General features: G+C 42.4%; 1 protein-coding gene across 3 annotated transcripts in view; it reads right to left on the bottom strand.

Annotated features, from left to right (window-relative positions):
- SETBP1 (SET binding protein 1) overlaps positions 1 to 26,931 on the bottom strand; it is an 890,090-nt gene that overhangs the window by 174,562 nt on the left and 688,597 nt on the right. For all 3 annotated transcript variants that reach the window (XM_081561785.1, XM_081561784.1, XM_081561786.1), the window contains one exon: positions 23,673 to 23,726. In XM_081561785.1, the coding sequence (XP_081417911.1) occupies positions 23,673 to 23,726 (54 nt within the window). The remainder of the gene's footprint in view (positions 1 to 23,672; positions 23,727 to 26,931) is intronic.

Raw genomic sequence — 26,931 nt, 5'->3', positions numbered from 1 at the left:
TGTCTGTCCCTTCTATGTGTATACAGGCATGAGGATATGACATCTATCCTGGGTTATTGCCTGTCACAAGGTTCTATCTCAACAGCTTAATTTAGCAATCTGCTAAGATCCTTAAAGCAGAATGTAACAAGTGAGGCTCTCATTTCAGCTCTTTTAAGTGTAGAGTCAACATATTCACATCTGGAGGCACTGTTGCCACCCCCTTAGATGTTTGGTGGATAGTGACTTGAGCATCTAGAAATGGTATTTCTTATGTATGCTCACCACGTGACCGGGTCCAAACTGAGCTCCAAAGGGAATCAAAACAGTCTAAGTTAACCGATCACGTTGCTTTTACCTGTTCTTAGGACAGGTTTGAGTAGGGATAACAGATAAGGCTCTGATGATAGCTCTTAAACTTTTAGAGGAAGAATGAACCTCTCAGAACAAAGTTAACTTCCTCTTTTGATTCTTCCCCTCCTCATCTGGCAAGAAAACAGAACATTTTTAAAGCCACAAAAGCCTATTGTTGTCCCTGGTAACTAATCAAAGAATCTGAGAAATCCTAAAAACATCAGCAAAATTGTTTATCTCTGTTTTGAAATACTGAAGGGAAAAACAGGTGGGAAGGATATCGCCTTACAATAAAAGGGAAAGAAAAAGTTGATTAGGGACCATATTCAACTTTTGAGCACAGGCAAATGAAATCAGTTTGCTGTTATTCTAGAATTAAAAAGTGTGCGAGATTAAATCACTATGTTGTATAACAGGAACCAGCATAGTGTTGTAGGTCAATTATATTTCAAAAACAAAAAAACACATAGAAAAAAAGAGACCAGATCTCTGGTTACCAAAGGTGAGGGATGCGAGGGGGAATTGGATGAAGGTGGTCAAAAGGTACAAACTTCCAGTTATAAGATAAGTAAGTACTAGGGATGTGATTACAACATGATGAAGATAACTAACACTGCTCTATGTTATATATAAAAGTTGTTGAGAGTAAATCCTGAGTTATCATCACAAGAAAAAAACTGTTTTTTTTCTTTAACTTTGTATTTATATGAGATGATGATGTCCTCTAAACTTACTGTAATAATTATTTCATGATGTATGTAAGTCAAATCATTATGCTGTATACCTTAAACTTACACATGCTGTATGTCAATTATATCTCAATAAAACAGGAAGAGAAGAAAAAACGTATGGGAGAGAGAAACTTCCACTTGCTGGTGAGTGATCAGGGGTGTTATTTACACCTTTGGGAGAGAATGGATGCTGCCACTGGGGACATTTCTACATCCTCAAGGAACAGGTCTTAAAACTAGAGCAGTTGACTCCCAGGAAGGACTGGTTGTCAACTTTTTCAAGACCCTCTTTCTTTGCACCTTTTTCATTGACCTCCAATTTACTATCCATCAGTTTCTATGCTCCAAACCACTGGATAAGCTGTCAGTGGCATCAGTGTTATTAATCTTCAGTGGCCATGTCAGTGACAGTCACTGCTCATATAAGTCCACACAAGGGATGAACATAATAGAGGGGTATTAGGCCTTGAGTAGTCAAGGTAAGTCTGAGGAAATGAACAGGCTGATTGCCACCATTTTAATAAAAGCACAAAGCTCCTTTATCTGCTATATAACTTCTATTTTGCACCAATGGGAAGCCTATTCCTTTTGGAGCCAGTTCAATTCATAAGGTTTCAGAGAAGATAAATCTTGCCAAAGAATAGAGAGAACAGTATCAGCTTCAAAATGCTGTTTCTTGAGTTCTTGTAAAAAAGGCTTCTCCAAGCACTGATCTGAACACAGCCCCCGAGTGTGCTCTAAACATGGAATATTGGTGACATCTGATAAGCTGCTAAGACGGCACCTTCACACAAGTAGAAACTCAAAGCGAATGAAACCCTTGGTTTGAGTCTCCTTAGCTCTACTCATCACCTGAAATGCATGGCTACAGGCTCAGCCTACGCACTTGCCTCTCTGGGAGCTTGGTGTAGAAACAGATCATCTTCCCTGGCACAGAGCAGGACCAGCACGCTAAACGATTCCACCAAGGACAGGGTTTGGGTTGCCTTTCATCGGGGATGGAGACTGGATGCCCTTCTGATGTGTAAGTTCTTTGTTGAGCCCAGAAAATGATTTGTTTGTTGGTCCAAATGGGTTCTTGTTCGGCTCTACTGTCTTACACCTCAGTACCCCATGTTCCTCCCACTGAGCCCTGGCATTTGGGGGCTTGACTGCCCATTATCTGGGATCAGATGTCCTGCCACCTCTCTTTCATGTGGTCTTTGACCACATCTGCTAAGGCTTTGATATCCTTCTGTCCCACCCCTGCTTGGATAGGCCCTGGGCATCCTGGACATAGTTGGCCACTGGTTCATTGTATTTTCTGCCTGCAGCCTCTTCTGTTGTCAGTGGCCCAAGAATCTGACCCAGTCTGAATGCTCACCTTAGAATAACTGATCCTGGCCAGTCCTCATTTCTGTCTCATCCTGAAGACCTGCCACAGACCTTGGCCTTGGCCTTGACACATTCTGGCCTGCTTCTCCACCGCTTGAACCCTACTTGAGATCAGGGAAAGACCTCTGCTCTGTCATCTCATTATCAGAACTGCTTTTTCTGCCCTAAGAGCAGGAGTCTCTAGTCCTGACAAGAACGGAATCTCCAGGTAATTTGCTCATTCTCAGAATAGCTAGAAAGAGCCATACGTGCTTGGTTGACTGGGCGAATGTGGCAACCAGGAGACTGGGGACTTCCCCAGCTGAGAACAGCAGCTCAGTAGATGAAGGAGGTGTAATTTCCGTGTGTGGATGACTTGTGGCCTTAGATGAATGGTGCTAGGCTCTCTTCAGTCATCAAATATTTCCTAAACGCCCACTGGGTGCCAGCAGTGCATGAGGCAGGATAGTTAAAAAAAAAAGCCTTCTTTTAATGGGCACCTCCCATGTACCAGGCGCTTACATGCATCATTCTTAATCCTTCTAGTAACACTCAAAGGGAGTTCCTGTCCTCATTTGACAAAGGAAAAATCAAAGTTAAGTAATTTTCTCAAGATCATGAACCTACTAAAAGGATGATCAAAATTCAGATCCAATTCTATATAACCCCAAACTCCAAGTTCTTCCCAAATACCAGATGGTAATACCACTCATTCAATCACCAATTCATTCATTCATCCAGCAAGTGTTCCTGATGGTTCACTGCAAGCCAGAGCCTCTGCCAGTGTTCAGCATGAAAAGATCCTTCAACTGCAATTAAAAGATTACTTTGAAGGAGCTCAATCAGAAGCTTTTGGGTGACTTTAGAAAGCTGTCATTTATGTGTGGCATCAAATAGGATAGTTGGCTTCCTTTTAATTAATAAAAATAGTAATAAAATGTATAGTCTAGTAATCTTTCAAAAGAAGAAGCTAGTGAAACCCCAAAATGAGGCTTTCTCCATATTTCTGATGGGTACTGAAGTTTTTACAAGGAATTGGATACACTTCAAAGGTGACAGGGTGCTTCCTGTAGAAGGCATCAGGGTAGACCCGAGGGCTACAGACTCCAAGCACTCTTTTTATTTTAAATTAAAACTACTTCTACATATGAATATGAAAGTACAGCATCCAACTTGGAAAAATATGCAAGTGTCAAAAAATGAAATGGGAAGGCTTTGATCCAAGTAGGTTGAGGAACATCTTGGATGGAGTAAATAAAGATTTAAGTAGTCTGTAGCCGAAGCAGCAAGCTCTGGAGGAGCTATGCCTATTCTTTAAAAACCTTCATTTATATTCTTTACAGCCTCTAGAAGTCTGATGTCTACAGGAATGAGATGGGATGGAAAAGGATAAAATACTGGAGCTGGAAGGCTTTTTAGGCATCATTCAAGCACAGCCCTTCATTTGGTACATAAAGAAACTGAGACACATGGCCTGACTGACAGCTGGAGTGGAAGCTGTATCTGGGACAGCTGGGGGTACAGATGAAGAGCTAAGGCTGACTTGATTCCACTTGAGCTCAGCTGTCATCTGAGGCCATAAAGAAGCTGAGACGCACACCTAGGCACTGAGCTCACGACATACTGAGAGACTCGGATTACCCAGGGCATTTATTTTTGGAAAGGCCTCTTCAAGTTGCCAGCAGGCTCTAGCATAATGGACTGGAAGAACTTTTATTTGAACAAGAGTGTCTTCAGTGACACATTTTCCATGTATCATCTTTTGGCAAACATAAAAACAATTTCCCAAACGACATACTTGTGAATTACTCAGAGTTGCTGAGGATTCCAATTCCATTTTTCCAATGACCTTCTTCTGGTTTCTAAATCTAAAATGAGTTTAATAAGATGCTGTGCCCAGACCCGTGAATGAGGACCACAGCCCCTGGGCCCCAATGCTGCCACTGGAAGGACCTACTGGGCCTACTTTCCTCATCTGGTACAGAGAGTGTTTGCTTGGACAGGGCTGCAGGGAAAGAGGAGACACATGGGATGCAATGGCTTAAAGAAATGCCAAACATTTCTTGAAAAAGTGCTTGGTTCCAGGCAAAGTGCTTGGTTCCTTATGAATATATGTAATCAATCCAACACCAGGTGAGGTGAGTATTGCTCCCTCCATTGTCTGCATGAGGGCTTCCCTGATGGCTCAGTTGGTAAAGAATCCACCTCCAATGCAGGAGACCCCAGTTCAATTCCTGGGTCGGGAGGATCTGCTGGAGAAGGGGTAGGCTACCCACTCCAGTTTTCTTGGGCTTCCCTGGTGGCTCAGCTGGTAAAGAATCTGCCTGCAACACGGGAGACCTGGGTTTGATCCCTGGGTTGGGAAGATCCCCAGGAGAAGGGAAAGGCTACTCATTCCAGTATTCTGGCCTGGAGAATTCCATGGACTGTATAATCCATGGGGTCGCAAAGAGTCAGACATGACTGAGCAACTTTCACACACTCACACTGCATGCATGAAACAAAACAAGATGCAGAGAGGTTATCTGACCTGAACAAGGTCACAATGCTAGCAAATGTGGAAGCTGAGATTCAGTCTCAGGTTTTGTACCTGTATCTGCACCTGCCAAAACCCCTCTGGTATACAGCCTTTCCTTCTACTCGTAAGTATCCAGAGATGGGGTGCTAACTAGGCACACACGGCTAAGTGCCTTCCAGTGCTGGGAAAGTCTTTCTAAATACACCAGAAACATGCTTCTCTCAACTAACTCCCATAGGTTCAAGTTTTCCTTTGGGGAACATTTAGTTGAAATTCTAAATATCTTCTATAGGTAAAACAGAAATACATAAAAATGCCATCCATACACAACACCTGTTACCTTGTTGTTTTACATCTGTGGACAAGACAGCAAAGAATAAAGAAGGGATGGGGTTTTAGAGTCTTGGTGAATTCCTTTTATCACTTTGAACAAACCATTTAATCTGCCTCCACTTTTTCTTCTGTAAAATGAGTTTACCTACTTCATGTTGTTTCTGGTGCTCTCTAGATATAAGAAGGTATATAAAACTGCTACATAAATACAAGCTGATTTTATTGTTTCATACCCTGTACATGGGCTTAGAGCATGACCCTATTCATCCCACAAGTGAAAGGAATGAAATGCCTTTTAAAAAGGTTTCTCTGGCCTTTGGGTCGGTGCTCCTGCACCTAGTAGAGATGTGTTACTATATCGGCAGACATTCTGACTAGTGAATCTAGACTGACATGTATTTAAGGAAAGTGGAATCATTGAGACCGGTGCAAGGGTCTAGTTTCTTAAAACAGTGGATTGTTTATGGCATATTTTTTTTTAAAAGAATATTATAGAGAGAGATGGGAAAAGAGTATTTGCTGCAAGAGGATAGTTAATTTTCATGGCTGAGCTATGTTAGTGCATCTGAGGCTGGCCCTGTCTCAAGGGGTCAGACACAGGATCACACCCCACTGAGACTGACTTTGATGAATGCATTTTGATACACCCTGCTCATGGTGGAGGCTGTATCGCCAAGCCAGGGTTGCTCTCTGAGTCCACAAGTGAACAAATGACTCACCCCACAAACAAGGAGATCCCTGAATACTTTCCAAGTCATGATGCTGAGGAGGCAGGATTGGCAGCTCCCTTTGCCATTGGTTGTAGAGCTGCTGATGCCGAGTACACATAGCATGATTTGATGGCCTCATCTCCACTTACTGCTTCATACACTATCTCATGATTTCTAAGGGTTGTTTTTGTCCCCAGGGATTTGCAGGAGACAAGTTCTGTCTCTTATCTGAGAGCCAGGAACGTTATCTGAACAGCTGCCACCTGCCGAAAAGCTGGTGTCAAACCAAATACACTAGCTGAAGTACCTCTTTTAGGGGAAACAAACACATGAACATGCTTACGTGTGTGTGTGCACAGACACACACTTCTGGAATGAATGATCTGTAAGGCATGAGCCCTGCCAGACTAAGGGATAGCCTATAGACCCGTCCTCTGTTGCCCGCCTGATCCTCTGCTGCTTTCCACCAACAACAGAACCTGCCTGATGCTGGTCTTGTGGGCCAGGGGGCCCTGGGCAGCAGCTAGGCTGGGAGAAGGAGGACTTGGGGGGTAGATGAGCCACTTACACATCCCCACTCTAAGTAGATGTGCCACTTACAATGGCAGCTGTCTTTGAATTCAAGAGAATCCTTTCTTCCCTAGGCAAAGGGGCCTGTATCATAGGCATGAAGAAGGAAGAGGCAAGTTAAAACAATACAATGACATATTGGTAGCTTGTCACAAAGCAGAGGGGAGAGAAATAGCTTCCCATTCTCCTCCAGGCTCTGGCCTCAGATGACAGCTCAGCACAAGTGGGATCAAATCAGCCTTTAGCTCTTCGCCTGCACCCCCAGCAGCCACAGATACAGCTACCACTCCAGCTGTCAGTCAGGCCGAAGCATTCAGTAAATGCCCATGATTAGCGCCTTCCTCAATTGGGAGTGTAAATGGAGAATCACAGCTCACTTCTCAAAGTAGCTGGAGCCACACACCCATTAATTTATACGGAGCCAAATGTAAACAGAAAATGAATGTTCCTGTAGACTCTCCAAGTTTTATTTCCCCTGCTAAAAATGTTGGGAGGAGGAGGGATATCTTCCTCTCTTACCATCTCTTCCCAAATTTGAATTGATCTGTTTGACATCCAACCAAATGATTCTCAGAGGGAGACAATAAAAGCCCTGCACCCTCATTTGTCAGTATTTAAGGCTTAATGAACTCTTGGCGCAGTCTCTCCTCCCAGAGCTTCTGTTTGTTATTATTGTTTAAGGTGATCTGTCCAACGCGCCGATGTGCCAACAAGCTTTGCTCATAATCAGAAATATGTATTTATTTACTAGTTGGGTAATCTACAAAGAGATTTTTCTAGAGATCGCCACATTCACAAGACCTGCCACACCCAGCTGTGCTCTTTGTATTTAAATCCCAGGCGTTCGCCAGTAATAGGGGCATTGGGTCCAGCCTGCCCAGGCGGCTCCCGCATCCATCACATAGATAATCTCCCTCAGCTGTGGATAAGTCTGGCCCAAGAAGAAGATGCTCATAGCTCTAAGCTTTTGGGTGCAAAAGATTCTCTACAAACGCACATTCAGAGTAAACAAAACCCATCAGTCCCCTGTAAGAGTCCTACGCCTGATTGCACGAAACACATCATGATGGAATCTGCAATTGGCAAAGTAATTGGCGTTATTACAGCTGATGGGGAATTTCTGATGCTGCCTGAGCTCCCCTTTGAAATAATACTCAGCCATTTAATTTGTCCAGCTCTCGTTGAGCTGATTGCTCTTTTCTGCTGGAGTTTATCAAGAATGAAACGCGCTGTCTCTCCAGACGCCTGCAGGCTGAGATTTCACAGACAGTTCTTTTTTTCAACACTCTCTCCACTTCTCTCATGACCCCACGCCTTAGTCACCTTTCACAGGATGCCAATAATGCAATAGATTGGAAATGGGTAAATCAAAGCTGATTTAATTCAAAGCTGTGTATTTCCAGTCCCAGTTCCAGAGGTATTCGAATGCTCTCGCTACACCATAAAATAATGGCGAAAGACTTGCAAACCTCCAAAGATTTGGTTGTTCTAAAAAAGGCTCACAAAACTCATTAGCTCCAAAAATAAGATAAGTAATAGGAGACATCTTTATTATAACCACAAAGCCAGAAGCACTAAAGAAATATCAGAATTTGGATACAGGCACTTTTGTTTGGGGGATCTATTTTTACTGCTGATAGATATCCATCCCTAGAATGGGTTCTACAAATATTCATCGAGCATCTACTTTTTGTAGAAGCACAGATTCTTTTTTTCTTTACACAATGGTCATCTGAAACCCCATTCTCCACTTTGGCATTTCTGTTCCTAACCAGATGAAGGGTAAGAAAGCCAACTTTAGCCAGCTGTGTTTTCTCACAGTACAGACAAGGCTAGCGTCTGGGCACAGACCTCACATTCCCATCAGCAAGCTACTTGCCCTGTCAGCACGTTGACAATGAACTGCTTACTGGAGACATGAGTCCTGCAGCCAGGAGGGCTCCCTTCTGCAGATGCCACCTCCATCTGATGGCCCACGGGCTCCAGAACCCATATGTTCCTTGAATCAGCCCTAATCTCATTTTTAATACAGAAACAACTGAATTTATGAATATGAAAGTCATCACATAAAGTCCCCCTGAAGTCCCCAAGCCCTAACACAGCCTCTCTGAACAGCACTCACTCAAATGCCCTTTGGTAAAATTTCTCACTGATTTTGGAGGGCAATAAATCATCATGCTTATGATTCTTTTACAGGGTTGGAGCTGAAGAAGATGTCCAGAACTATGCCGAGGATCACTAGACCCAAGGGAGTTGGTTCAGATGAGGCAATGCTCTGGTGGTTGAAAAAGCTCTTGATACATTTCTTTAAAATCATTTTGAGCACTTTCTAGCTAGTGCTCCTCCATGGGAAAGTGCCAGAGGTAGTAATGGAAGGAAGCAAGCAATGAACACACTTCTTTGTGGGTGTTCCCATGTCCCTGCCAAACAGTTCCTATTTGTCTTTTATCCATCCCATCCATCCCGTCCTCCTTTCTCTTATAGGATCATTCTCACAGGGCAAGGCTGTCTGTCACTGTTCACTTTGATTGGCAAGTGTCATAAACTAGCAAAAATACCAGCAAGATCTAGATTTTTTTGTTTGTTTTTTAGGTTGTTTTCTTCTTTGGTAATCCCAAAGAACTATGGTGCTGGAGAAGACTCTTGAGAGTCCCTTGGACAGCAAGGAGATCCAACCAGTCAACCTTGAAGGAAATCAGTCCTGAATATTCATTGGAAGGACTGGTGCTAAAGCTGAAGCCCCAATATTTTGGCCGCCTGATGCAAAGAGCCGAACCACTGGAAAAGACCCTGATGCTGGGAAACATTGAGGGCAAGAGGAGAAGGGGGTGACAGTAGATGAGATGGTTGGATGGCATCACTGACTCAATGGTCATGAGTTTGAGCAAACTCAGGGAGGTGGTGAAGGACAGGGAAGCCTGGCGTGCTGCAGTTCATGGAGTTGCAAAGAGTTGGACATGACTTAGCAACTGAACAACAATCCCAAATTCTAGTCATATTGTCTTGGGGAGCTGTAATTTGTGCTCTAAATTCAGTTTCAGTGGTCCAGGTTCAATTTCAATATATAATTTACAAAAATAATAAAACTACAGCACACGTGGCATGTGTGCTGTGTGGCATGCTTAGCAGATAACACTGTTTTTTTGGCCTATCTATTCAATCCTCCTCAAAATCCCACAGAACAGGTATCCTTCTTTCATTAAAACAGAATCTGAGCCACATAAAAACAGAGGCCACACAGCTAATACAGGGCAGACCTACAAGTTTAACTACTAAATGATAAAGTAATGGAAAATGTTCTCCTGCTAGTTACTGGATACAGAAGAGTGAAAGAGATTCATGTCATATTTCTAAATATGCATCAGTTTTACTATTTATAATAATAAAGACTACAACAACATCACTTAAAGTTTTTCTGTCCCATGAATCACTGGACAGAGTCAATCCCTTAGGATAATCTGTTGGCAACATGGGTTTGCTAGAAGCTCTGATAAACAAACTTTTAGGAAGGTGGGTGATGCAAAAGGAAGATCATTTGCAGAGCTGGAGAAGAGGGAGGGCACAGTCATTATCAGGGACATAAAAGAAAGTGGTGGCTGTCTGCAGATTTGATGCAGCCTCGAAACACAAGGAGACAGATGGCTGGAAGATGCCTCTTGAGGTCTGCAAGCTGTTCCACTACGAGAGGCCCTTCTCCTATGGGGGTGTTCTGATACCTCTCAATTGACCCCTTTTGTCTGGTACAAGATGGTCAGAAAGAGGTTGGGTAGATAGGTAGAAGGACAAGAGGGTTGAAATGTGAGCCAGACAGTAGGATTGGAGAGAACTTAAGTGAGTTTGCTTAGTCATGAGGCAGGTTTAGAACTATCCTGCTAAACAGATTTTGAAGAAAACATCTCCTTTCAAGTCCTAAAGGTGGTCTCTGAATTTGCATTTTCTCCATGAGTCATTCCTTGCCCTAAAAATGTATAGAACAAAGTTACATATCACATTAAAATTTAGACAGAGAAATTTGTAACTCAATCCACTAATAAACAGATATTTGAGATAGATCAAAAAATTAATGACCTCATACCTCAAATGATCAGAATTACAGGATGATTTTTAAGAAGCTCAAACTGAAGCCACTTTACCAAAAGAATTGAAGAGAAAAACAAAAATAGAAAACTAGAAACATGAAGTCAGCGGAAGAAGCCAATGTGATTAAAGGTTTTGAGTCTCAAGGGATCATTGAAATCATCTAACTCTACACCCTTGCTGCTAAGCAGTTTGGTTTGTTTTTGTTTTTCTTTCAGATGAAAATTATTGTTGAAATAAAAGAGAATGATATTCAAAGTTAATCATCACTGATTGGCCTCATTTTTTTAATACTTCTATTCTGAAAATTTGATTTTTTGATTAAAATCAGATTTTGAGGCTAAAAATTTGATCAAAATCAGATTTTGAGGCTAAATCATATTTTAATATTTTGTGGGGATAACTTAAATTGACTCCTTTGACAAATGTAGAAAAAAAATTTCTCATATGAGGAAGCCCCTCTCCTCCCAACACCCACCAATTGCCAATCAGCAATTTTCCCAAGTGTGAACTTCTGCATATTAGGCCTGTTTTAAGTTGGACCTACCTGCACTTGGCCTTCAGATGTTCAAAATATCTTGGGACAAATAAAATATTCGCAAAGTCTAAAGAGATTTAGAACTTATTAAGACTTCAGAATATTCCACTGAAATGCCAGACACTCTGGAAACACCTGGGGGACTTTTTTCTTCAGGACTATATGCCAATACTGTCTTTTTTTTTTTAATCTACTATAAACACTATCAAGGCAGGCAGTGTAAAAAAGATATACCTGTATGAAGTGATTGATCTCATGTAAGAAAATAATAATGCCAGTTTGAGTTTTAGTACAAAGTGTGTGTATGCATGTGGACAAACGTCTTTGTTTAAAATGCTCTACTACTGTCACAGATGTGACAATACTGGTGTTAGGTAAGAAAAATAAAGTGGGTTGCCTTAGGAACTGTGGGAAAAGATTCATGTTCTATGTAGGTATCCAACAAGTAGCAAAAAAACATCTTTACAGCTGAAGCCATTTTTTGGAGGGGGCACATTATTCACAATACAATATAATCACATGGGCCCATCAGTTCAGTTCAGTTGCTCAGTCGTGTCTGACACTTTGCGACCCCATGCACTGCAGCACACCAGGCTTCCCTGTCCATCACCAACCCCCGGAGTTTACTCAAACTCATGTCCATTGCACTGGTGATGCCATCCACCCATCTCATACTCTGTTGTCCCCTTCTCCTCCCACCTTCAATCCTTCCCAGCATCAGGGTCTTTTCAAATGAGTCAGTTCTTCACATCAGGTGGCCAAAGTATTGGAGTTTCAGCATCGGTCCTTCCAGTGACTATTCAGGACTGATTTCCTTTAGGATGGATTGGTTGGATCTCCTTACTGTCCAAGGGACTCTCAAGAGTCTTCTCCAACACCACAGTTCAAAAGCATGAATTCTTCAGTACTCAGAATTTATTTTTACAGTATTTACCAAAATAACTGTACATTTCAAGTCAATGTATGGCAAAAATCCCTATAATATTATAAAGTAATTAGCCTCCAATTAAAATAAATAAATTAATTAAAATAAAATAACTACATGAATATGGCTTGGGGGGAAAAACATGTTGTCATTCCCGAAAATTGCAGATGCAATTTCCTAGTGAGCGATTTCACTTTCACTTTTCACTTTTATACATTGTAGAAGGAAATGGCAACCCACTCCAGTGTTCTTGCCTGGAGAATCCCAGGGATGGGGGAGCCTGGTGGGCTGCCGTCTATGGGGTCGCACAGAGTTGGACACGACAAGCGACTTAGCAGCAGCAGCAGCAGTGTTACCAAAAGGGTAAGATCTGGACTCTTGCTTTTCTTTGCCTTATTCTATGGGCAAATGGACCAATGGACCTGCTATGCCCACTCAATAGTTGAGATTTGTCCAGCATTTTAAACTTGCTAGTGATGGTGTTGGGTTTATGACCGCCTCTGCATGCTACCTAGACATTCTATCTGGACTCTGAGAGATATCCAAAAAGACCCAGCATTACAACAGTGTCCCAAGAGAGAATGCATGTGGTTGGCTGGCGTACCTAATCCTCCAACTTCAGGAGCAGGTTGAAGTTGATGAATCCTTGGAGTCAACCATAAAATCAACTCATAGTTGATCCCATGAGTCTTCCTTGCCCAGGGTCCTGCTTAGTAAGCTCATTCAGTTAGTTTCACTTCAGTTCCATTCAGTTCAGTCACTCAGTCGTGTCCAACTCTTTGTGACCCCACAGACTGCAGCACACCAGGCCTTCTTGTCCATCATCAACTCCCGGAGTTTACCTAAACTCATGTCCATCAAGTTGGTAATGCCATCCAACCATCTCATCCTCTGTCATACCATTCTCCTCCCATCTTCAATCTTTCCCAGCATCAGGATCTTTTCAAATGAGTCGGTTCTTCGCATCAGGTGGCCAAAGTATTGGAGTTTCAGCTTCAACATCAGTCCTTCCAATGGACCCAGGACTGACTTCCTTTAGGATGGACTGGCTGGATCTCCTTGCAGTGCAAGGGACTCTCAAGAGTCTTCTCCAAAATATACCGTGTTCATGGATTGAAAGAATTAATATAGTGAAAATGAGTATACTACCCAAAGCAATCTATAGATTCAATGCAATCCCTATCAAGCTACCAATGGTATTTTTCACAGAACTAGAACAAATCATTTCACAGTTTGTATGGAAATATAAGAAACCTCGAACAGCCAAAGCAATCTTGAGAAAGAAGAATGGAACTGGAGGAATCAACCTCCCTGACTTCAGGCTCTACTACAAAGCCACAGTCATCAAGACAGTATGGTACTGGCACAAAGATAGAAATATAGATCAATGGAACAAAATAGAAAGCCCAGAGATAAATCCACGCACCTATGGACACCTTATCTTCGACAAAGGAGGCAAGAATATACAATGGAGAAAAGACAATCTCTTTAACAAGTGGTGCTGGGAAAACTGGTCAACCACTTGTAAAAGAATGAAATTAGAACACTTTCTAACACCATACACAAAAATAAACTCAAAATGGATTAAAGATCTAAACGTAAGACCAGAAACTATAAAACTCCAAGAGGAAAACATAGGCAAAACACTCTCCGACATAAATCACAGCAGGATCCTCCATGACCCACCTCCCAGAATATTGGAAATAAAAGCAAACATAAACAAATGGGACCTAATTAAAATTAAAAGCTTTTGCACAACAAAGGAAACTATAAGCAAGGTGAAAAGACAGCCTTCAGAATGGGAGAAAATAATAGCAAACGAAGCAACAGACAAACAATTAATCTCAAAAATATACAAGCAACCCCTGCAGCTGAATTCCAGAAAAATAAATGACCCAATCAAAACATGGGCCAAAGAACTAAACAGACATTTCTCCAAAGAAGACATACAGATGGCTAACAAACACATGAAAAGATGCTCAACATCACTCATTATTAGAGAAATGCAAATCAAAACCACAATGAGGTACCATTTCACACCAGTCAGAATGGCTGCTATCCAAAAGTCTACAAGCAATAAATGCTGGAGAGGGTGTGGAGAAAAGGGGACCCTCTTACACTGGTGGTGGGAATGCAAACTAGTACAGCCACTATGGAGAACAGTGTGGAGATTCCTTAAAAAACTGGGACTAGAACTGCCATATGACCCAGCAATCCCACTGCTGGGCATACACACCAAGGAAACCAGAATTGAAAGAGACAAGTGTACCCCAATGTTCATCACAGCACTGTTTACAATAGCCGGGACATGGAAGCAACCTAGATGTCCATCAGCAGACAAATGGATAAGGAAGCTGTGGTACATATACACAATGGAATATTACTCACCCATTAAAAAGAATACATTTGAATCAGTCCTACTGAAATGGATGAAACTGGAGCCCATTATACAGAGTGAAGTAAGCCAGAAAGAAAAACACCAATACAGTATACTAATGCATATATATGGAATTTGAAAGATGGTAACGATAACCCTATATGCGAGACAGAATAAGAGACACAGATGCATAGAACAGTCTTATGGACTCTGAAGGAGAAGGTGAGGGTGGGACGTTCTGGGAGAATAGCATTGAAACACGTATATTATCATATGTGAAACAGAACACCATTCCATGTTCGATGCATGAGACAAATGCTCAGGGCTGGGGCAATGGGATGACCCAGAGGATGGGATGGGGAGGGAGGTGGGAGGGGGGTTCAGGATGGGGAACACATGTAAACCCATGGCTGATTCATGTCAATGTATGGCAAAAACCACTACAATATTGTAATCAGCCCCCAACTAAAATAAATAAATTTATTAAAAAAAAAAAAAAGAGTCTTCTCCAACACCACAGTTTTCAAGCATCAATTCTTCAGCACTCAGCTTTCTTTATAGTCCAACTCTCACATCCATACATGACCACTGGAAAAACCATAGCTTTGACTAGACGGACATTTGTTGGCAAAGTAATGTCTCTGCTTTTTAATAAGCTGTCTAGGTTGGTCATAGCTTTTCTTCCAAGCAGCAAGTGTCTTAATTTCATGGCTGCAGTCACCATCTGCAGTGATTTTGGAGCCCCCAAAAATAAAGTCTGACCCTGTTTCCACTGTTTCCCCATCTATTTCCCATGAAGTGATGGGACCAGATGCCATGATCTTAGTTTTCTGGATGCTGAGCTTTAAGCCAACTTTTTCACTCTCCTCTTTCACTTTCATCAAGAGGCTCTTTAGTTCTTCTTCACTTTCTGCCATAAGGGTGGTGTCACCTGTATATCTTAGGTTATTGATATTTCTCCCAGCAATCTTGATTCCAGCGTGTGCTTCATCCAGCCCAGCATTTCTTATGATGTACTCTGCATATAAGTTAAATAAGCAGGGTGACAATATGCAGCCTTGACGTATTCCTTTCCCGATTTGGAACCAATCTGTTGTTCCATGTCCAGTTCTAAATGTTCCTTCTTTATCCGCATACAGATTTCTCAGGACGTAGGTCAGGTGGTCTGGTATTCCCCTCTTTAAGAATTTTCCACAGTTTGTTGTGATCCATACAGTTAAAGGCTTTGGCATAGTCAATAAGTCAGAAGTAGATGTTTCTCTGGAACTCTCTTGCTTTTTCAATGATCCAATGGATTTTGGCAATTTGATCTCTGCAAGTAAGCTCATACCTTTTTCTCAAGGCCTTTCTTCAAGCTTGCTCTCTGCCTCTTGCCATGCATCTTTGCTCTTTGATTCAGTATGATTCAGGGCATGGAATGCTGACTGGTGCTGCCCTGTCAAGTATATTTTCTACCTGAATAGCAGGTGGTAGGCACAGGGGTAACCATTTCAAAATACCTGCTTAGCCATATATCCTCTGCCTCAGTTTTCTCCTCAGTGAAAGGGGAAGTGTAAGTGATCTAATAAAAGGCTGTTGTGGGCTTAGACACCAGAAGCAAGTGAAGCACATGGCACATTCCTGACACAAGGTAGAAGCCATTTGAATGTGGGGCCCTTTACTTTCTCTCCTCTTTAAGACTTCGTCTATGACTCAGTCTATCTAGAAAATGAGGAGGCTGATTTAGATTCTGGGGAGCTTCTGAAAACACTTGGAGCTTCTGGACTCCACCCAGATTATACCCAGATTAATTCAGTGGGGTTGGACCTGGGCTCTGGTAGTTTTTATAAGCTCCCTCAATAATCCCATCTACGGTCAAAGTTGAGACCCACTACTCTAGGTGTTCTGTCTTCATTTTTCAATTCTGAAATGGAAAGGGGAGTATGTAAGCACTGGTAGAAGGACTTCCCTATATCCTGTTTTGCTTCAGGTTGGTTCTTCCCAAAATGGCAAAGTAGATACAAGGTGGCGATTTCAAGACAAGCCAACACTTTTCCTCACTGCTGTGTGTCTTAGGTGGGAGACCCCACTGCCTACCTCTGCCTCACCGTGGTTTCCTCTGAAGAAGGGACAACAACTGCCATAACTCTCCATCTGGGAATGGGGAAGGGAAGGGATGAGAATAGCAGAAATGCTTTGCCGAGATGAAAGGGTTCAAAATGCTCCACAAAAATTCCCTGTCTTACTCTGAGACAGATGAATTATTTTTCCTTGAATAGGCTGAGATAAAAGGAACTCAATATGGTACACAAAAGTGAAGCTGTGGCTGCTTGTCCTGATTTTATCAGTGATCAGTTTGGGTTTGAATTATCTTAACAATGGTGATACCCTCTAACTCAAGGTGTCATAGTGTAAGAGGTGAAGAATACAGGTGTCGGTGCCAGACCATCTGGGTTCAAATCTTAATTCTGCCACTTACGGGCTTTGTGACCTTAGCAATTCTGTGATTACTTTTGAAATGAAAATAATATTATTACTGATTTCACAAAGGTTTGTAAGGATTAACTGATGAATAAATGTAAAGTTCAAAGAACACTTTCTGGCATACAGTTCACTTTTAGTAAGTCTTTGGCATATGTACACTCAGCCAAAGGCCATGTGGACGTGTAGCAACACCAACTCCTGCTGAGTCCAATAGTGGCTGGGTACTCTGGAAAATCCCAAGCTTCCTTTTCCATCTTTATGACTGTTGACTCTCAGCCTGTAGGCAGCCAGTGTCCATGGGAGCAGAGTCTGACAATGGTGATTCTGTTCTGAAGGGCACTATCCACCCTTAAAGAACAAGCAACCTGGGAATTCAGGGATTTCACATTCAAATGAAAGGAGCCATCAGAAGCCTCTGATTCTGTAACCTGCTCTGCTGCTTTTCATTGTAGAAGCAGCCACTTGAAATAATCAAAAACACAGACCACCACTGAGTCATAGGTTACTGTCATGGCCCCTTCTCTGCGTCACCATGCCTTTTCTAGTAGGACATGTGCACAGCTAAAATTTCTTTCTGCTCAGAAACTCCATGGTCACATCTTCCTAAAAACTAGCTCCTCCTCACAAAATGTTTAGAGTCCTTGCATTGAAAAATTCTGGGTTAGGACTCATGGAGCCCAAGATACTTTGCAGATGGTTATATCCCCTGATGTCTGTAAGTAGAGCTGATCGTGGAGCCTGAGGAAAATGGAGTAACGGTTTGTTTAGGGATGACAAAGTCCTCCTCTTTGAACATTGGGTGATAATCACACTTAATCCAGGAATGAACACTGTAACTTCTCAACCTGTACCTCCTCTGGGTTTATGGTCCCCTTATTTGTCCAGTCAGCCAAGTAGCTACTAGGCCCACTGATTCTGCCCCTATACTTTATCTGGCATTTCTTCCCTCAGGAACATGTCCCACTGACCCCAGCCCAGCTTCATTCCCTACTATGTCTCATATGGACCAATGGCCCAGGCTTATTACTGGCTCAATCCCCTCTTCATTTCATCACATCTACTAACTATGGTACAACCTTCTTGCACCACAGTTGTGGTTCTTCCCCATACTCAAGCCTTCAGTGGCTCTGCTGTCCTCAGACAGATGTCAAAATCTAAAATCTGGATTCTGATTCAAACAAATCAACTGTAAAATCCATGTTACGATAATCAGAGAAATCTGGACATGAGCTGGGCATTAGAAAATATTATGGAATTATTGTTACTTTTATAGGTAACAATAACATAATACTTATATATTATATTAAAAAATAGTATTTTATAGGTAATAATAACATAAAACAATAACATAATGGTATTGGGATAATATTTTTTAAAGGCCTTATTTGTTAGAAAAGCTTACTGAATTATTTATGAGTGAAATAACATGATGACTGGGATTTTGAAAAAATACTTTCCCCAGATTTAAAATTAAAAATACATATGCATCTGGGAGTATAGCTGAAATAAGACTGGCAAATGGTAATGATTACAGAAGCTGGCCCAGGGGTGTGTGGGGAACTGATGATATCAACTCGGGAAAACTGACTGTCAAAGACTTTGCAAACAGGTTATTAAACCATTGACAGCTTAAAATTGTTCACTAGGGGGATATTTACACCACAGAAATCAGCACATGCTCCAAATCAAGGCTTTTGTAACAACATATTATTAAAGTTGAATAACAGATAATAAACATTAGATAATCAATGGAGGATTATTAAACTAGTATGGCTATTTTTCTGGACTTTGGAGACCTTGTGCAATTTGGTCCCAACCTAATTTGCAGCTATATCCTCACCATATTCCATCTAAACCAGAGCAATTAAAGCACTCTGTCTCCAGAACATGCCCAAGAATCTCCACCCTTGGTTTGGTCTTCATCCAGGCTTCCCCTGCCCTGAAGTAAGTTCACTGCCTCACTTCCTTCTCACCTATCTTGGTCCATGTAACAAGAAGACTTTTTTGCTTGGTCTACATAGATACAATTTCTCCTTTCTCTGAATTCTTAAATAATTTAACCTAAGGAGAAGAGGATGACAGAGGATGAGATGGTTGGATGGCATCACCGATGCGATAGACATGAGTTTGAGTAGGCTCCCGGAGTTGGCGATGGGCAGGGAAGCCTGGCATGCTACAGTCTATGGGGTCGCAAAGAGTCAGACATGACTGAGCTGAACTGAAACTTCTCTACCTGGGGGAGGGCATGGCAACCCATTCCAGTATTCTTGCCTGGAGAATCCCCACTGACAGAGGAACCTGGTGGGCTACAGTCCATGTGGTTGCAAAGAGTTGGACACAACTGAGTGACTAAGCACACACTTCTCTAACGAAAGGAAAAGTTGAATTTGCTGTCTGTGGCAGCCACCAGGCTAGGTTGCTTTCACAATATTGTCTCATTTGATCCTCACAACAGTCTGTGGGATAAGCTGCACAGCTTTTTTGTTCGATAAGGAAAATGAGGATTAAAGCCATTAGGCAACTTCCCCAGGTTCACAAAACTAATAGTGGTAGAATATTTTAGAATTGCCAAATTCTGGGGAAGAGTCTGTGCAGCACGTAGCTCTACATAAAGATCTCCATGGGCACCTTTGAATGAAATGGCAGCTCAGTAACTGGAAGTCCTGTTTTCTCTGAACTGAAAAATGTTTTCCCGTGTGTTCTGAGTGACTCTTCTTACCTTTCACTGCAAATGTCCCCTTGGCCATAACAGCAATAGCCATTTTAGAAATTTCTTTAAAATAGCTACCCTTATATAACAGCTATTACACTTGCCTCCCAAAATCTTTTGATTGAGGCATACTTGAAGTAAAATCCAATTTTTCCTATAAGAAGCCTCCTCTCTCCTCTGAGACAGTGGGGCGTTTATGAAGCAGGTGAGAACCAAGTCTTTTCGTGGGTGCTCTCTTTTGTGGGGGATGGGTCTTCTCAGGGTCGCTTTCCAGCACGGCAGGTGGACAGGTGACACTTGCATCTGAGCTTGGGCCCCATGCTATGGCTGTTTCTTCCTAACATCCCCCACCAGGGCCCTCGTAAGCATGTGCTTAAATGCCCATGGGCATATACATGGACACTTTACTACAAAATTTAAACAACCGTCAGATGCCTGTAGGAGAGACAAAGAACTAAATGCCAAGAAGCCATGGCTGCTATTTGTATCCTAGATGAGAGCAGAGGATCCAGCATTTGCCTTGGATTGCTCCTGGAGAGCTCAGCCTGCAAAAGGAATGGAATGTCTAGCAAGAGGGGCGTGGTGAATAAATGATGGTACTAGCAAATAGACAAAAATAGCTAGCTGCTAGAAGATTTTCCAGTGACATGAAAAGCATGCAAACAAACAAAAAAGAAGGTTAAAAGGCATATAAAATATGAGTGTCAATTTTTAAAAAAATCCCATAGATGTGTATGTTTTTGCACAATAATTATGGTAAGACTATACCCCAAAATGTCATTATAAGTATTTCTGGGGTGGAAAGAGATTTTCAAAATTTTCTAAATATTTTCCAAATTTCTTCTTTTTAGTTAATTTTTACAGTTAGCATCCATCACTACACAGAATTACAAATTTTTTCCTGTGATGAGAGCTTTCAAGACTCACTCTTTTAGTAACTTTCAAATATAACTATAGTCACCGTGGAGTACATTACATCCCCAGGACTTATTTATTTTATAACTAGAAGATTGTACTTTTTTGACTACCTTCGCATATTCCAAAATTTTTACAGTGAACAACTTATAGCTCTTAACTCAGAGGGAAAAAAGAGTAAAAATAAAATGAAGAAGAAGACACATGACTGTGGGGTGTCTACTAAGCTTCTACTGCTTTTAATCCTTTCAAGGATGGAGAGAGATGGTCTGGGAAAGGTCCTCATTTCTAGTCATCCAAGGATAAGAAGAAGGGGCTCAAATATGTTCATTCCTTTAAAGGCAGGAAGAGCCAAGTGCTGGAAAATGAAAGATGTGTTTGGGCGGGGACCAAATATTAAGAGAAGAGTCTGGGTGACATAGGTGTGAATTTCAGGAGGCTTTCCATCTGTGTTTTTGAAACTTATTGGGACAAGTAACCTCTCCTCTGGTGAGGCAGTTCTTCCTGCTCACCCAGCAAAGAAGCCGAGATCCCAGGAAGAACTCTCAACCCTGATGCACAGGCTGTAAAATCTCAGCATCAGGCTCTACCTTCAAAGTAATGTGTTTATTTCCAGGAATGAACAGGGTGCCTTTACAAACCAATAATCACAGGGAGAAAGGCTGACAGTGACTTCCTGACCCTCCTCTTCTTTATCTGGATGCAAAAAAGAAGGAGAGAGACAGGAGACAGGAGAGGTCAGATTCATACACTCACCACTCTCCACACCTTCAAACCGAAGGGGCAGCAAGGATTCGGGAGAAAATCATGACTATTTTCCCTAAGAGGCTGCAGCAGGAAATGCTTCAAGGAAGGAAAAAAAAAGACAAAACTTTTCCATGCAAGTGGTGAATGTGGACCATGTGAAAGCCGACAGGCCCACTGACAGTGAACCCAGGGAGTGGTCCTCAGTGAGTTGCCTCCTGAAAGTCAGTGACAGTTGCTGGGAAGGAACACACCCATGAATGACTGGACATCAGGATGCCTAGGGCTCAGTTTCACCTGAAACCCAATGAGAGAAGGGGAAAACAATAACAGGAGCCAATGAATTGGTGCACAGCTCCAAACATGTGGGCAATGTTCTGTTTCTCTCTGGAAAAGCACCCAATAGGGTGGTGTTGACTCTAGACACTTCAGGGCCTTTTTGATTTAGGAACAACACTGAAGAACTGACTTTGATCTGGGCACTACACTCTGGCCACAAGACTCCCAGGGCCTCCTGGCCTCAGAAACATGCATCCTGAGGAGTGAAAAATACACATTTATATTCCAGCCGCGGGGGAATGACACACAAATGGAATAATGTGGAAAGGTCAGATGGAACCAAGGGAGTGAGCCATCTGCACCAACCACCGCAGTGTAATCGGCAGGGAGCGGGGGAGCTGTCTTTCTAGGATCATGGCCTCAAGTGTTACGGGCAGACCCCCAATATATCCAACAATAGTTCATTTTAAATCAAATATCTTTAGAACCGTGGGCTCAACAAACAGAGAGAGAATATGATCAACTCAGAAATAATGCCAAAACCACACACACACACACCCCCATACACACACACCTTCCATAAAGTCAGTCTCCACTATGTAGCCTTTTCAAGCCACAAGACAACATAGTACAAAGCCTTTCTCCCCGCTTTATTTTTATAAATTCCAATAAAAATAAATCTTTGCCTGGGATGCCACTGTGTGTGTGAGTGTAGGTGTGGAGGTGGGTGGGACGTGGGTCGATTTTCTTTTCTTTTTGTTTTACATTCTCTGAGCTCACCTGAAAGCTTGTGTGCATTATGTGCATAACTACTTGAATAAATTATCATTTTTCAATATTGTCAAAAGGCTTCCTGACTATTTTTAAAACCTCACCGCGTCCTGACAGAAGGATTAACAAGCTGTGATCAAAACACCCCAAACTGTACATGGATTTATCTTTGACTCTTACCAGCGGGGCCCTGGATTTTGTTCACTGTCTCCCTCAAGCCTCTTAGTCTACTTCTGATCTGGTCCCTGGTGCTCTCAGGGGTCTGGGCCTCTTCTCCCCAGGTTTTGGGGTCTCAGCTTCCTCCAGCCAGTAAAAGGGGACTCACAGGATACACTCCACATGGGGGAAGTGTAGTAAGGGTACAGTGAGCTCTTGGATATAAAACAGGTTTTAAGAAGAAAACATCCTCAAGTTTATGGAATTTTTGTATTAGAAATTATCTGCTCTGCCTTTGGGAGTCCCTGCAGAGGTGCAAGCAGGTGGGGCCTTGGGCAGCAATGAGTTGGGGAGTGACAGGAATTTTCCCACTCAAGAGGGAACAGAGGCAGGGGTGAGATATCTCAGTTCTTGCTCTTGGATTTACCCCTCTTTGCATATACATTCTATCTACACCAGGATCCATGGGGAACACAAAGACTATGTGTGTCTGGTATGCATTTGTGTGTGTGTGTGTGTGTGTGTGTGTGTGTGTGTGTGTGTGTGTGTGTGTGTGTGTGTGTGGTTATGCATTTGTGTGGAGACAGTAAGCTTCCTTCCAAAGACAGGCAAGGTGATTTTCCATCTTCAAAGCTGCCAGGGAGGTCCCAAGAGAGATTTTGCCTGTGCCTCTTGCTCATAGTGACCTTCAAAAAGCATTCTGGCCAGAGATAATAATGGCCCATTTTCTAACCAAGATCAGCAAAACTCAACCATCTGCCTCTGCAGAGTCTGAGATTAACCTGGCCCCTAGACTGTGGCTACAAGGCATTTGCTCACAAAGATTCCACAAATGCGAGTATCCTGTACCAAAAAGGAGAAATGTAGGAGAAAATCCCACCTTCTACATTCTTGGTTTAATCCTGTCCTATGCTGAATCACCCACCACCACACATTCCAAGCAGCTTGGTCTACTCTCTTTCACACTATAAAATATTAAGGAAGCAGAAAGAGGTTGTTTTGTTTGTGATGAGTTGAGAGGAGCCAGTTGGAGATGACAAACTACCAAGTCACTGTCAAGGTTGGTTCCCTGAGTCAGAGATGCTGGAAATCCAAGGTGGGGGTTTGTGCCCTGGTACCAACTTTGTTTCCTCACAACCAAAATTCATAAAAGGATCAGTGGAACTTACTTGTGGCTGAAATCCTTTGAGGTCGCTGGCTGCAAGGTCACTGGCTGTGAGGAGCTGGAAAAGAACAAAGAAGTGTTCCTTAGTGATACCTCTCAACAGTTTGCATACAGCGTCCCCAGGACAACTGATCAGCAATGGATCAGACAGAACCGAGAGCCAGGGCCAAGTAGCAGAATCACAAAAGACAAATGCAGTGCTTCTAGGCTAGGAGCCTGGAAGCAATGGCCTTTTCACCTTGTGTCTACTCTATTTCTGACTGTCTCTGCTGCCTTCTCCTATCTTCTTTCTAGGTACGATCAATCCTTCAGTCTTAAGTTAGACAGCATGAGCTATGAATGGATTCCAACGCATCCACAGAGTCCTTGAGATTGTTAAGTACAAATCACATGTGAGTCCACACACTTCTTTAGCGAGAGGGTCCCTGACTTCCTTCCTACTATCAAATTATTCTGTGATTCCAGTAGTCATGTATGGATGTGAGAGTTGGACTATAAAGAAAGCTGAGCGCCGAAGAATTGATGTTTTTGAACTGTGGTGTTGGAGAAGACTCTTGAGAGTCCCCTTGGACAGCAAGGAGATCCAACCAGTCAATTGTAAAAGGAAATCAGTCCTGAATATTCATTGGAAGGACTGATGTTGAAGCTGAAACTCCAATACTTTGGCCCCCTGATGAGAAAAGCTGACTCATCTGAAAAGACCCTGATCCTGGGAAAGATTGAAGGCAGGAGGAGAAGGGGACAACAGAGGATGAGATGGTTGGATGGCATCACCGACTCAATGGACATGAGTTTGGGTAGGCTCTGGGACTTGGTGTTGGACAGGGAGGCCTGGCGTGCTGCAGCTCATGGGGTCGCAAAGAGTTGGACACGACTGAACGACTGAACTGAACCACAAGTAAAAGAGACAGTTAAAGGCCCATCTCCTCCGGGAGGGCTGTTGCTTCTTCCTCCTCTTTTTTAAAAATCGGACCAGTGAAAATGACCCTATCCTCTCCCCAGCTGCACATGACTCAGTTTCCCTTTATTGTATGTTGCCTTTCATTTTATATACTTTTGAAATATTCAGAGTTTATGAGTCCAACTATCATGCACAATATTAATGGGTAAGTCAGGCTATGTATGTTCTGTATCTCTGTGTTCAATCTATATTAAAGGGTAAAGTTAAGGCTTTAATATGTTTGCGTGCTCTCCAGAAAACACTCAGTGGAGTCCTGAGATGAATTAATAAAATACTCACATTCTTAATCGTTGCTCAAAAATGCTGGGAAAGCAGGATAAAGAGAAAAAAGGCAGATGCTTATTTTGATTCAAGGAGTGTGACTGCTTGCAAGCTTTGTTAGGCCTGGAGAGCGTTTGTGAAAAATAAGAGAGATTTTATGTTTGCTGTAACAATATTTTGTTTGGTTCAAGAAAGAGAGGAAGTCATGCTGGGCTGCAGTGCCTCCAGCCTTAGAAAAGCTCAACTGGGCTCTTTATCTCAGAAAAGTTCAACTGAGCTCATTGCTCTTTAGGCAATGACTTTGCCTAAAAGGATGCACTAAGTGGTCTGCGATAGAGTAGGAAGGAGGTGGAGATTGCAAAAGCTGTACCTCTCTCCCCACACCCAGACCTGCAGGCAGGTTCCCACCCCCCAACCACTACCACACCCCAACCCCAGGGACGTGGAATTTGCCTGGAAAGGTGGCACCATCCTGAGAGAGAGGCAGCTCAGCCCCTCTGACTGCAAACACAGCCAACAACAAGCCACGAGGGCACCTGATGAGACACTGGAGCCGAACATAATTATAAGGCATCTCTGCCTGCAAGGAACATACAATTTGGTCCAAGCGTAAGACACGCAGTGAGTAGAGTTAGTGTCAAACTGTGAACAACGTAAGGCAAGAAAGGTCAGGGTGGGGTTACTAAAATAAGAGTTTGAACTGAGCCTTGAAAATGGGAGTGCAGGGAGCCCCTTCAGGTGGGCAGTGGGAAGAAGACATGGGAAAGGGGTTTACCAACCCCAGCAGGCAGCTCGCTTTGCATCTTCCCCTGCCAGCCATGGTGTGATTTAAGGAAGAAGGGAGGGAATCAGCATCATGGTTGCTGCTTTACAGATTTTTTTTTTTAATCTTCATAACTCCTTCATGAGATAGAAAGTATCCCCACTTTATGGATGGGAAAATGGAGACTTTGGGAGGTTAAATAACCGTTTTTAGGTCACACAGGTATGGCAGGAACTCTTCTACTGCCTTTTTATGAGGTTTACAAGACAACAGAAGTGAAAGCAAAACATCTAGTTCTTCCTAGTTCTGAGATGCTGCAACAGAAAATAAACCACAAGGGTGTTCATAGCATCTTAGCATTTGCACTATTTTGTCAAATTAGAGGTTTGGGATTGAGAAATGATCGTATCCAGATAGAATGGAAATAGAGATAATGGCATTTTGGGTTATTATTCCTTATGTCCCCAGCTCAACAAAGTTAGGATCTATTCCATCCTCGCTGGAAAACTTATATCCTTTTCCTTTCTCTTAGAAAAGCAAAAGATGCATGAAATTTAGTTCTTTTTTCTTTCTTGGCTGCACCACACAGCATGTGGAATCTTAGTTCCTTGACCAGGTATCAAACCTGTGCCCTCTGTGGTGGAAGCACAGAGTCCTAACCCCTGGACTGCCAGGGAATTCCTACAATTTAGTTCTTAATTATTTAAAGTTTTATCTTCTGCTGTTGTGTGTGTGTGTATAGATATATATTTAAATTTTCATTTTTTTAGCCTAAACAAGCCTATGCACAACAAGACAATGGTTTATATCTCACACAACTATTTCATTTCTCAAGAAAAATCTTGACATACAACTAGTCATTGAATGCCTATTGGTCAAATAACTTAAAAGTGAGGAATACTGTCAAACTAGAGGTGAGGACTAGAATGACTAAATTGCTGAGATGTGTGAGAGACAGCCTATGACATCCTTCAAGTTGACAAGAGGAAATGACACCTAGAATGCATAGCACCTAGAGGACTTCCTGCATGAAGGAAGCATGCAAACATCTGGATGAATTAATCAGCTCCAACATGGGAACAAGTCCTTCTATATCCATGATAGATTTTACTAGAGAATATCAGCTTATGCTTCAGTGCACGAGTCAAGGTTAAATTGAAGAAAGAACAGTATGGGCAAAATACAAACCACACTCCTTGAACACACCCCTTTCTAGAGCTGATTGTTTCATAGACAGTTCCACGTTCTGCACCCAGGAAAGGAGAAAGAACTGGCCCT

The sequence above is a fragment of the Giraffa tippelskirchi genome, chromosome 14 (assembly GCF_054371585.1).
Source record: "Giraffa tippelskirchi isolate mGirTip1 chromosome 14, T2T-mGirTip1v1.2.pri, whole genome shotgun sequence".
NCBI classification, from domain to species: domain Eukaryota; kingdom Metazoa; phylum Chordata; class Mammalia; order Artiodactyla; family Giraffidae; genus Giraffa; species Giraffa tippelskirchi.
This window is presented reverse-complemented; position numbering and strand designations above follow the sequence as displayed.